This window comes from Ctenocephalides felis, unplaced genomic scaffold (assembly GCF_003426905.1).
Source record: "Ctenocephalides felis isolate EL2017-DRISC unplaced genomic scaffold, ASM342690v1 CF-g0.4_SCAFFOLD_03571, whole genome shotgun sequence".
NCBI lineage: Eukaryota > Metazoa > Arthropoda > Insecta > Siphonaptera > Pulicidae > Ctenocephalides > Ctenocephalides felis.
In genome coordinates this window covers 19,820,133-19,833,025 of record NW_020539725.1, presented here as the reverse complement: position 1 = coordinate 19,833,025, position 12,893 = coordinate 19,820,133, and the positions used below count along the sequence as shown (strand labels likewise).

The window sequence follows — 12,893 nt, the reverse complement described above, 5'->3', positions numbered from 1 at the left end:
TTTATTCGATGATTAAAAATTATATAATATTACAAAAAATAATGTATGATGTATACCTTTAAGAAAAAGTAAATCAACACAATTTTCGCAAAGTGCATGACCACAAACATTTACCATCAACTTTAGTGACGGATTTCTGTATTTAGTTGTTTTACATCTCGGACACGCTTGATCATCCATTTTATAATTATTTATAAATTTATATTAATAAAAATACACTACAAATTTTCTCTTAAAAAAATAATTCTTATGTATACATTTTTGTGGTTATAATAGAAAATTTGACGTTTATTTTAATACAACAATCTTTAGACCATAGATAAGAAGTATAGATGTAAGAAAACCAATTCTTATCTATGCTAAAGGTTGCGTCACACAGCCCAATCTAACAATAAGTTATCCATAGATAAAAGAAGGGTATATGAAGTTATCAGTTAATTTGAGTTAATTATTTTTCACAAAAATTATTGCCCATTTTTCTATAATTAACATTTGAAAAATTTATTTTAAATCGCAGTTTTTCCTCAACCTCATGAACTGCTCAAGCTTTCAGTCATCACTCAGTATTCAATGTAAAACAACAATAGTTTTTTACGAAAAAGACAAAGACTAGTGGTGTAGGGCATCGTGCCTTAAGGCAAATTGCTGGAACTTCCCTTACCGGAACACAATGTTCGAGGAATATTAAATGTTTTCAAATAGATTATTATAAGTACTGTAACTTCGTCCACTATTCGTAGTTTATAGATGAAACATAAGAACTTTTGAATTGGACGACGACGTTTATATATATTTTTAAATCATTGAAATCGGCTAAGTTTTCTCAAAAACTGCCATTTTTAGCACCTTTGGCAAAAGCTAATCAGCGCATCTCTCTATCAATAGGAATCGATTGCTTTTCGAATTTTACAAATCTGTTCATCCATACGCCCGAAATCGTCGACGAAAAATTGTCTTCACACATACACACACACATCCATTTTTCTGAGGTATGCCAAAATGTTCATAAACCTTTGAAATGTGAAGATATGTAAAAAAATTGATTTTTGAACGATTATAATAACTTACCCTACGGGAAGTTAATAGATTATTCGAAAATCAAAAATACAAGGATATCAAGATATAGGTGATTTTTATAATATACTGGAGAGTAGACCTATCTAGAACAAACAAACTTCTCCACGCAGAAGTTAACCCTTTCCACTCGCGAATTACGAAATTTGTATGTATTTTGCCGCCGGAGAATCGGCATCCGAGTGAAAAGGGCTAATAATAAAAAAACTTAATAATAATAAAATAGCTAAGATATACATTGATTAAGATCAATAGCCCAATTTAAACGTTTCATTCTTTTGAAACTTGTACTACTTGTTTCTAATTTTTTAAATATTTAGCAATATATCTCACAACCCTTAACATAAATTTTCAGAGATATTTACGCTCAGGAATTTCTGGATGTATCTATTTTGTATGCAGATATAGTGAACTACACACAAATGACTACAAGATTATCAGCAAGAGAATTAGTAGAAACACTGAATGAATTATTTGGACATTTTGATAAAGCCTCGGAAGTAAGTATAGTAGAGTAAAGCATTAATTAATATAATAGACTCCAAACTATCAAATTGAAGTTAGTTAGTTTGAGTTGCGTTAAAAGTTGTGAAAAATTGCATTGCAGCATTGTTATATTTGAACTTTATTTTACTTCCTTTTATATATTGTACTATTTCAGTCTTTAAGCAACATCTCAGAAACATCATTTTAAATTTTTGTTTCTTTCAAAACGTTTGTGAAACTTATTAATACAATTGAAATAGCAGTTTTTTTTTTCAAAATAAATGTTCCTAAATTAAAATTTATTAATTGAGATTTTCTTTCCAGAGACATAATGTATTGCGAATTAAGTTTCTGGGAGATTGCTACTATTGTGTTTCAGGAGTTCCTAAACACGATCCTAGACATGCTCGAAACTGCGTTGATCTCGGACTGGAGATGATCACGATTATTGGTGAAGTGAGGTAGTTTTATTATAATGAACACATAATCTTGAAAAAATATTTTAAGATCTTATATAAACTGCAATTAAATATAAAATTAGTGTAGTCCGAAAAAATAGTTTAAATTGCCTACAAGAAAAATAATTAAGTTAACTGTAGAATATAATACTGATCCATGATCATAATACTATGTAGCAATGTAGCAATTACATACAGAAATGAGTTATAAAATTTTTATAATATAATATAATAATAGACGTCGTCGATCATTGGACGTAGATATGAGAATTGGCGTACACTCTGGAAATGTAATTAGTGGAGTTTTGGGCGCAAAAAAGTGGCAGTATGATATATGGTCCCGCGACGTAAAAATAGCCAACATCATGGAATCAACTGGTGCACCAGGGTACGTAAATCGCAAAATAACTAACTATATTGATGCATTTTAATGATTATATATTACACAATATAATATAATGGAAAATAGTTTTTTTTCTTAAGTATTATCAAGTGATAAAGAAATTTACAAAATACGAAGTCAAATATCTACAATAAATTTCATTATTTCTACTAATAAATATTTCCAATATATTTGTTTATTTAGTAAAGTTCATGTAACAAAACAAACATTGGATCTTTTGGATGGTAAATACAAATATGAGCCATCTCCAAAAAAATCTCAAGCCCGAACTCATCCACTACTTGTAGAAAATAATATTGAAACATTTTTGATCTCCACTCAAATTAAAACTGTAAGTATAATTACAATCAAATTAAAACTGTATTTATAATTATTCAGTTTCAAAATCATGCATTTTAACAAAGACAATAATAATTGTAAAAGGGCTCTTATTTTTTAAAAAAAATATAACATTTAGAATTTTATTCCATATAATACAAATAAAGCAAAAGAAGCTCCAGGTTATGTGATAAAATGATAGTAACTTAATATACAATATAATTTTAAAGTTATTCTTACTATGTATATCAAATAAACTGTAATAATATATTGTATAAGTATATAAATTCGTTGTCAACGTAAAATTCAGTGGTAATTTCCAAGTTCACAGCATTTATACTTATTAATTAGAAATATTATATCTACATTAATTAAGTTGATAATCAAGTATTTGAAATTTTTATTCATAGAAGGATCATATTCCCAGGATTTATCAAAGACAAGTTTCAAAAACCTCACACGAAAGCAGCATCCGAAATGAGCCACATTCGGTAAGATATATTTTAAAATTGAAATTCATTATTTTTTTGTACTATTTATGCATTCTATGTACTCTCGTTCCAATGCAAAATATTTATACTAAAATGAATTATTTTATTTATTTTTGCTTTGTTTAAGTATATGAAATTACTCAAAAAACCTACGACTTTCTAATTGGAAATGGATGTTCTGCATTGGAACATCTAAGATTTCTCTGTATTTAGATAAAGCTAAGAATTTAAATTTAAATTTTATTTTTATATAAATTTTAGCTGTCTCTAAATATTGATTCTGCTATCGTTTCACAAAGACGAACATTTATGAACAGCAGTTCGCAACGAAGTGTTATGATACAGCAAAAAGCAGATGAAGATATGTTGGTATCGATTGATGAATTGCCAATAGGTGATTTCAGGTAAATGATTATTTTTAATATTAACTTGCAATGTTATTAAATTTGAAAAAATATCGTTTTTTAAAAAGTCGTCAAGACTAATCTTTAGAAAACCCAAGTAAAAAATTCTTGGAACGAGTGACTTTACTGAACAAATGCACTTATAAGATAATAAATTATTACTTCGTATAATAAGCAAAATGAGTCATTACAAATATATAATTTTATTTTAAACTGCACCAAGTGTTCAAAAAATACATAAGTACCTAGAATAATTAGAAATATGATAGATGGCTTTTATATTTTGATGCTTAGATTCAAAAATATTTTACTCAGACCAATCCTAAGTGCTGTATTTCATTTTGAAATTATCTATTAGTTGAATTATATATAATTTAGTTTACAGGCTTGCTTCCGAAAAGAGCATTTAATTATTTTTTTCTATTATTATCAGTATTATTTTTAAACGCCTAAAATAATTTCTTTTTTTTCAGGCAATTTACTACGTGCAATAATTGCTCGCCAATGTTTACAATTTTCAAAAATTCTTCGTGGGAGTTGCCATATATGAAACAAAACGATCCACTGTTCAAATACTACGTTGCTGCTGCTTGCTTTGTATTAATAATTATAATAATGATAGAGAGGCTTTCACTAGTAGAGTAAGTAACCAACTATTCCATTAATTTTATTTGTAACTACATTGTTTACAAAAATAGAGATCAATTTTTTTAATGGCATCATATATTCTGAAAGATAAATTTAAAATTTATCGACCTGTATAAAGTGATTTTTAAAATGTTATACATTGTTAGCAAATTTCAATCAAAACACTTTAAGGAACTTTCATATCATAACTCATATACTATGATCCATAACGAGGATTAATTACAAATTTTATATTTATGATATTTGTATGATATTTATACTTATTTATTTATTTAGATATTTACAGTATTTATTTAATATTACAGTTGGGATTCAACAATGTGCATAATATTTCTGGGATCAGCGATAATATTATTTATAACAATCATTTTATCTTGGTCTCATTGGATGTGGCATAAATATGATACAAGAGATAGATCATCATCAGGTTAGTAATTTAGAAACAAAATACAGACATGCAGTCATTATATAAATGTTATATTTGTATCTAAAGTATAATATCGATAATGGCTAAAATATTAAAATTTATATAGTCTATAGACTGAGATAAGTAGTATATAGTACTATAAAGTTAAGTAGTTAATATTACATGATTAAATATTGAAGTAAATAATTCTATTCCATCTAATATCTTGAACTTCTAATTATATCAATCTTTTTGTAAATAGTTAGCTATAACTAAATAAGCTTAATATGCAATTAAAATGTAGTTAATAATAGCAGATATTTTTTTGGATGTAATATTTTTCCTCTTTGATCAGATTTACATTATTTCTTTATTTCATATGACTACTACATGTGACATCAAACATAAAAAGCAAAAAAGAAAGATAATTTTGAAAAGAAATGGCAAATAAAGTGTATTATAGTTTCAAGATTGATCAAATTAAAATTGTTCTTTAAGTTTTTGTTGGATTCCCATTCACTATACTTCTTTATTATATATTATTATTCACTTTATTATATATTAATTTTAAAAAATTCATGATCAAATTGCACAGTTTTAGGCATATTCAGAAAGAGTACCAAAAGCTCTCGAGCTAACAGAACATCGATTGCTGTACCTGGAAGACTATCGGAGTAAGAAGCTTTTTTTATATTTTTTTAATTTATCATATGGTAAATTTTATATTAGTAGAAACTTAAATTCGTTTGCAAAGAAATTAAAATAAAATTTTGTATGCAACCATGACGATTCAATTTTTCGTCCATGTTTTTGCAACTTTCTTCAAGCTAAAATTGTACTTACACATAATTTTATATATAATAATAAATATTAAATAGAAGCACCACCAAATCCATGATGTCCTTCCCCTCCGTTGTTTATTATTCTCATTGCCGATCTATTAGTATTAATTAACTACTATTAATGACCATTAATCACTTTATATTCGTTTTTATAAATTTTTCTTTACAAACTTCTGCATCCATGCTTCCTGGTCCTGTGCTTCGGCTTTCAGTTTCCTGTATTTCCTCTTCTCGCGTAAGTCATCAATCATCTGCATTCTTCTTCTTCCCAATCCTTTGAGTCCTTCTATTTTGCCTTCAACGCCGTCGTGCAGGATGCATTATTTTGCAGAATGGGTCCGATCCAGTTTCCTTTTCAGAATCGTGTTCAGTAGAGTCTTTTCTTCGCCCACTCTTCTTAGGACTTCTTCATTTGTTATCTTGTCATCCACTTTATCTTCTCCATTCGCATCCAGCACCACATTTCAAAACTCTACAGATAGTTCTTGTCGGCTTTTCTCAGAGTCCATGTCTCTGATCCGTACAGAGCTATGCTCCATACATAACATTTATATATATATTCAAATAAAACGCATTTTTCTAGAACAAGTTCTCCGGATTCTCCTCAACGAAAACCAAAATGGGCTGTAACACGTGCGTTATATCTTGTATCAAGGAAAATTGTCACAAGCGCCGCCATTCGTTCATTTGTCTACTGCGGCCTAATATTAATATTAGCCACATGTGCAATGATCAATTTGGTAATTACCAATTTAATTTTAAATAACTAAACTAAGTTAATAATATATTTTAGAGGATAGAATATAAAAATAATGACATTGAATGTGAATTTGCAGCACTTTTGTGATAATCTTGGAAAACGCCTTTCCATTACTCGTGATGAAATAAGTGCTTTACGAGTTGTTACTAAATGCACCATATCAGTGTGGGTATGTTTACAAAATGTAATTATTAAATTTAGTATATATTTAACTTTTTTTTTATTTCAGTTCACAACCTATAGTGTTTCTTTAGTTATCATGATGTGTTTTATGTTTTATAAAATTCATTATTTATTAAAATTATCGACTGGCTTGACTGTGATTATAATATACTACTGGATAATATGGTTTTTTAGAACTGATTTATATTCGGTAAGTTTATACAACATTTGGTAAAATTATTATACAAAATAAGTACAAATAAGAATACATTTCATTGATGTAATATACAATTTTATTAAAACTAGTTCAAAATTATGCTTATTAAAATGACATGGTTTTGAAACAGAATAATGAGTTATGATCTTACGGTAATAGTAGTTAAATAAGAAGGCATAAAATCATTGCTCGTAACTTATTAAAATTTATATAATTTTCAATATAAAGTTCTGTTGCATTTTACATTTTCGGTCTTTTACAATAAATTTATTTTTCACGCCTCAATTTACTTATCGGGAGTTTCAATAATAATAATACGCAATTAGATACCGTTAAAGATCAACATTTAGTAAAAGTTTAATTATTTAAATATTCCGTATAAACTATGAAAAATAATATGAAAATAAAAGTTATTAAAAAGTAATTTATAAGTCACAGATGAATCCTTTGGTACAACGTAGAAAATGATAATATAAGTAATATATTGTTAAATAAAATATATTGGTAACAGTTCAATTAAAAATTGACGCGCAATATAATTAGGCAATTTCAATTCCGTCGACTTTATGTCGAAATAAAAAAAAGATATTTAAGTTCGGTATGTCGATGTTTCCAAAATATTATATTAATATGAACCCAAAACTTCGGAATAAGTTTTATAATGGTTATGCATATGATTGAAATTTTGTAAATATTAATTTAACAGTGCAACTTACAATGGGGCAGAATCCAAAAACATTTATATCAATAACTAGCTGTACCCGTTCACGCTTTGCCATGATTTAGCTTAAATTGAAAAGTTGAACAAAGATGTGTATTTGTTACATTTAGTTTAACGTTACTACTATCTGTTCAACAATTTACCTATTCAATAATTTGCCTACGAATTTACCTATCAACTTATTAATCAATTTACCATTTTACCGGCTTATCAATTTACCTGTCAACCTATTTACCTATCAAACTGTTTATCAATACACTATTTTACCTGCCAACCAATTTACATGTTATCCCGTTCTAAATGTCTACCAATTAACCTGTTCAATAATTTACCTGTTGAACAATTTACCTGATTAACAATTTGTCTACTAATTTACCTATCAACCTGCTTATCAATCAACCATTTTACTAGCCTACAAATTTACCTGTTATCCCTTGCTACATGTCTACCAGTTAACCAGTCAACCTGTTTATTTGTCTACATATTCGTCTATCTACCATTTCTCCTCTCTACCTTTTTATATATCCTCCAATTTACCTGTTCACCAGTTTACATTTATAAATTCGCTAATTCACCTTATTTATTTACACATTATAAAAAAATTAAAGCTCAAATTGATTCTACCATAGATAAGGAAAGGGATTCTACGTTTTAGTTAGAAAACGTTTGTACGTAAAAAAGAAAGGGCTGTATTTAGGGTTTTCCGGCAATTATTCGATTTTTTCTCACCATCCTTGGACATCAACGAACATTTTAAAAAAAGAATTGGCCAAATTGGTCCAGGCGTTGTTGAGTTATGCGCTTACCAACATATTTTGCGATCCATTTTTATATATAAGATAAAGCACAAATCCTCTATATCACGGTAAAAAAGTCAAACTTCTATTGCGCAGCAAAAATATAGCGTCATATGTCTTACAACAGAATTCTTCTTCTTCATAAAAAACAGGTTATCATAAAATTTGTTCTGAAATTTCGCTGCAATCATGTCATCAGCAATACGATATGTAATCATCAATAATCTCATCCTATTTCCATGACCTCCCTGTTTACCTTAAAAATCCAATAGGCACTCGTTCATTGAATAAAAATATGTGATATTGAATATAAGAAATTAGGAAATTGATTATATATAATTGTGTTAAGAATTCATCTAGCTGGAATGCGACCCTAGATCCACGATGGGCTCATACGTTGACGGTGAGCGTGGTGTTCCTGATGGTCTTTGCAACGGATCGTCAATGTGAACGGGTGCAGCGATTAGATTTCAGGTGGAAACAGATTTTGCTCAATGAACGAGAAAGTTTTAATACTGCTTACCTCGTAAACAAAGTATTGTTGGCCAATATACTACCACAAGCTGCAGGCAAGTAGAGAAAAAACTAGACACGATTTCAAATTTTTAGCTCATATCCAATGCTTATCACAAAGCTTATTGACTTGAAAACACTAGATAACTCTGAAAGTGATAATCAAAGTAATTCAAATATATTGCAAAACAAAGAAAAACTTATAAACAAATACATTTATCTGTTTTCTTTGCTGAAACGTCAATTTATTAAATCTGATTTGATTTCAGCGAACTATTTCTTAGACCCAGCCCAAAATATGGGCGAACTATATTATGAAGAACATCCAAACGTTGCTGTATTATTTGCATCCATAACAGACGCAGAATTGGTATCAGGTAACTTATTTTGGACTTAACTTCCATTAACTTATCGAATGTGATATTTGATATTTTATCTAACAATTGAAATATTACTTATTAGGTGAAGAAGTTGCTCAACTATCGGAAAAAGGTGTTTTGGGAGTACTGAACACTATAATTTGTGCTTTTGATACGGTAAATATATCAATGTTAAATTTATATTTATTAGTACTCTCTACTGTACTAGGCAGAATAAAATTATTTTGTGAAATGATATATTATAGTACATACCTTTATAGAAGATGTATATTATTATAGAACATAATTGGATAAATAAGTTTAATAATTGCAACTAGATTTTGTAAGTGCCTTCTGACTTCAATATATATAAATATTTTATGTGTTTGCAGCTATTATTTCAAAAGCGAAAATTTTCAGTGGAGAAAATAAAAATGTCAGGCTGGACTTATATGGCGGCTTGCGGCCTGCGCAAGGAGGAAAATCCAGATGAAGGCGTGGTTCTTGTTTTGGCTGAATTTGCATCTGATATGATTAGCGCTCTCCGCATAGAAAATCGATCGACATTTCAAACTTTCAAACTTAGAATAGGTAACGAATTATTACTTACATTAAAAATTTTATTATCTTCTAAATGTATGCATTTGAAAAGATATAAACTATGAACTTGCTGAATAAAAAAATTGAACTTTCAGGAATAGATTACGGAAATGCAACTGCCGGAGTGGTCGGTGCAAAAAAGCCGCTTTATGATATATGGGGTCACGCAGTAAATATGGCTTCAAGATTAGATACAACAGGACAAGCTGGAAAAATTCAGGTAAAACACAAAAATTCAGGTGCAACCTACCATATATTGAGTGTTCTCTCTCTCTCTCTGATGTTAATTAGGATTTTTTATATATTGAAAATATTTTTTGAGAATAGAATAGAATTAATTTATAAGAAAGGGCAATGAGAACTTAAGATATAATAGAATCAAATTATAAGGAAGGGTGATATACAAAACTTTAAAATATATACTATATTTGAATTTTAACACTTACCTAATTATTAAACGTTTTGACTGTACTATCAATAATCAATTAGCATCCATAATTAAATTTTTCTTGGGGTCTTCTAATTACTGGCAATATTTACTAAATATTATATGATTTTATAATATGATTGTCTAAATGTTTTTCCAAAGAAACTTCTTAGAAATAAAGGCAAGTCATATTACATATATGAACTATAATAATACCATGAATTCTATTTCAGGTGAACCAAAGGACGGCGCAGATATTAGCCCGGCATGATGTACAGTGCGAATACCGTGATGAAATATTTATAAAAGTAAGATTATCTTCTAAAATATTGATAGAATTTCTGTATTAAAATTATTACAGAAATTTATTTATTTTGCAGAAACTATTAAATACTTGACTATAGACTATGCCATATTAACAAACAAAACTCTATTTTTGCACTATTTATTAAGTATTTTAAACTTAAAAACGTTTCTCCGCTTGTCTCATCATTAGTGTAATAATTTTAAATTAAATCACTAAAACATAAACCAAAACATTCGTGTTCTCTTAGTGCACAAGACTCATGATTCTAAGACAATCCTAGAGATGATGAGACAAACTGAGTCACGAAATGTTTCTAAAATTTAAAATACTTAATATAGAGTACATAAAAGAGCATTGTTTGCTCATATTTAATAGTTAATTTGATATATATATATATATATATATATATATTTGATATTTATATATATATCAAATTATTTTTGGTATATAAGTATAGGGTGTCTCTTGATTACGGATTCAAAGCTTAATGTAACAAAATTAATAAAACTAAACCATAGCAACCAAAAAATTTTTATATTTTAGGTTGCATCTAAAAGCTTCCAATTTTCAAACTACTTGAGATATTTTTTATTCTAGTTTCTTGCATGACTATCACCCCGTTTACATATATATATATATATATATATATATATATATATATATATATATCTATATATATATATGTGTATATTAAATTTTTTATATAATTTTGATGTTGAAATATGTGATATTCAGTTTTCAGGGCAATACATCAATTAAAAAATTTGTATGACTTTAAAACATTTTTATTTATTCCATACGTTTCGACACATTGTTTTGTGTCATCTTCAGTGGACTCTAGATTGAAAGAACAGATAGAAATTATTAAATAAAACTAATATATAAGAAGTGATATGGTATGAACTTACATGTAATTGAATTAATCCTAATTATTTCATATTATAAATGTTCACAATGCACAATCCTAATATTTCATATTCACAATGCATCCTATATTTCATATTATAAATGTTCACAGTGCACTAAAAAACAATCCTTGTCATTTTAAGTTGAACAATATATAAATTTTTGACTGAGATTTTTATGAATTTGTGAAGTACATCACGCCGTACATTTCTGTGCTCCGATGTACGGGTGACTACTGAATGTACGTCAATGTGCGAACCACATGTTGAGGGCTAAGGTACAAGGCAAACGAACTGACCAAAGAATTTAAGATTTGACAACGCGAGAGGGTACATATAGTGAAATATGAAAACATGACAATTGTGAGGGTGGACATAATTAGTAAAATTGAGATCAAAATTAAAAGAAAAAGAAAAAGAAAAATTGGCATTAAAATTAATATAATTAAACGTCGATCATGATAGGTAACTATTTTAAAGGTATGAATTTCGAGACATTGTTTAAGACTACTTGGTAATTCTCGCACAGTGAGGAAGTATCCAATCTTTTGTTTAAACTATTTTTGTAAAGGTGTATCAGACAAGATTCTGAAAAGCGTCTCTGAGATGTATTCGATTCGTGATATAAAATTGTGGCCACATCAAAATTGAAAATATGATTGAAACTTTGTATGTGGTCAGTTATCATTGTTTGATTTTGATTTTTATTTTTGGAATTGTTATAATGTTGTCTAAGACGTTTTTTTAGATGTTGTCCAGTTTCGCCAATATAAGTGGCCTCACAATTTGTACAGTCAATTTTATACACGATGTTAGAAATACGATCTAAACTTGTCGGTGATTTTAAGTTCGAAAATAAAAAGTTGAGAGTCTGATCAATATTGCAAACTAAACGCAAATCCGCGAATTCAAATAGTTTTTTCCAAATAGGAAAGAGATTTTTAATGTAAGGGAGACAAATAGTGCCAACAAATATATATATATATATATATATATATATATATATATATATCTAAAAATTGCTCACTAATCAAACTAAATGTCGGGTGTGTGACTGTGTTCCAACATTTTTTGTCTAATAAATTATTAATACGTGGCTCTTGATTACAAAATCATACAATAAAATAAATAATATGATAAAAATTGTAATTGATTGTCATTAACAAGTTTATTATATATTTGCTTTTAGTATCTTAATCAAATAAATATGATTTTAATTAAACCAACTTGATAAAGTAAAATGGAGTTAATTAAATATAGCTTCTCAAAAGTTATTAAAGTTTTACTACAATCAGTTTTTAATAACTCAATATTTTAAAGTATTTTATTTAGTAATATTATTTGGGTAGTTTTATCGGTTGTTTATTATCTCATATTTACATGTTTATATTAACCATTTAGGGAAAAGGAATGACTACAACATACTTCGTAAGATTGGGAGAAAACGACAGACTTCTGAAAAAGCCATCTGCAATTCCAATACAACCAAATTCATACGTAAAATTTGAGGAAACTACTGAAGAAGCCACGAAAATGTAAAAAGAACTATTTAAAAATAGACAAATAGAATTATACATTATTAAACATACATAGAC

The 12,893-nt window shown here is 27.9% G+C and overlaps 2 protein-coding genes across 4 annotated transcripts in view; one reads left to right on the top strand and one right to left on the bottom strand.

The window, feature by feature from the left end:
• Positions 1–243, bottom strand: part of LOC113384463 (CDK-activating kinase assembly factor MAT1-like) — a 25,109-nt gene extending 24,866 nt beyond the window's left edge. For all 3 annotated transcript variants that reach the window (XM_026622178.1, XM_026622177.1, XM_026622179.1), the window contains exon 1: positions 57–243. In XM_026622178.1, the coding sequence (XP_026477963.1) occupies positions 57–180 (124 nt within the window). In that variant the 5' untranslated portion in view covers positions 181–243. The remainder of the gene's footprint in view (positions 1–56) is intronic.
• Positions 1–12,893, top strand: part of LOC113385741 (adenylate cyclase type 8-like) — a 19,805-nt gene extending 6,912 nt beyond the window's left edge. The window contains exons 7-25 of the mRNA XM_026623580.1: positions 1,430–1,574; positions 1,885–2,021; positions 2,257–2,406; positions 2,605–2,752; positions 3,150–3,230; positions 3,492–3,634; positions 4,108–4,275; positions 4,588–4,709; positions 5,284–5,362; positions 6,114–6,270; positions 6,367–6,459; positions 6,520–6,663; positions 8,537–8,756; positions 8,970–9,077; positions 9,163–9,236; positions 9,452–9,650; positions 9,755–9,879; positions 10,320–10,394; positions 12,700–12,893. Of these exons, the coding sequence (XP_026479365.1) occupies positions 1,430–1,574; positions 1,885–2,021; positions 2,257–2,406; positions 2,605–2,752; positions 3,150–3,230; positions 3,492–3,634; positions 4,108–4,275; positions 4,588–4,709; positions 5,284–5,362; positions 6,114–6,270; positions 6,367–6,459; positions 6,520–6,663; positions 8,537–8,756; positions 8,970–9,077; positions 9,163–9,236; positions 9,452–9,650; positions 9,755–9,879; positions 10,320–10,394; positions 12,700–12,837 (2,506 nt within the window). The 3' untranslated portion in view covers positions 12,838–12,893. The remainder of the gene's footprint in view (positions 1–1,429; positions 1,575–1,884; positions 2,022–2,256; positions 2,407–2,604; positions 2,753–3,149; positions 3,231–3,491; positions 3,635–4,107; positions 4,276–4,587; positions 4,710–5,283; positions 5,363–6,113; positions 6,271–6,366; positions 6,460–6,519; positions 6,664–8,536; positions 8,757–8,969; positions 9,078–9,162; positions 9,237–9,451; positions 9,651–9,754; positions 9,880–10,319; positions 10,395–12,699) is intronic.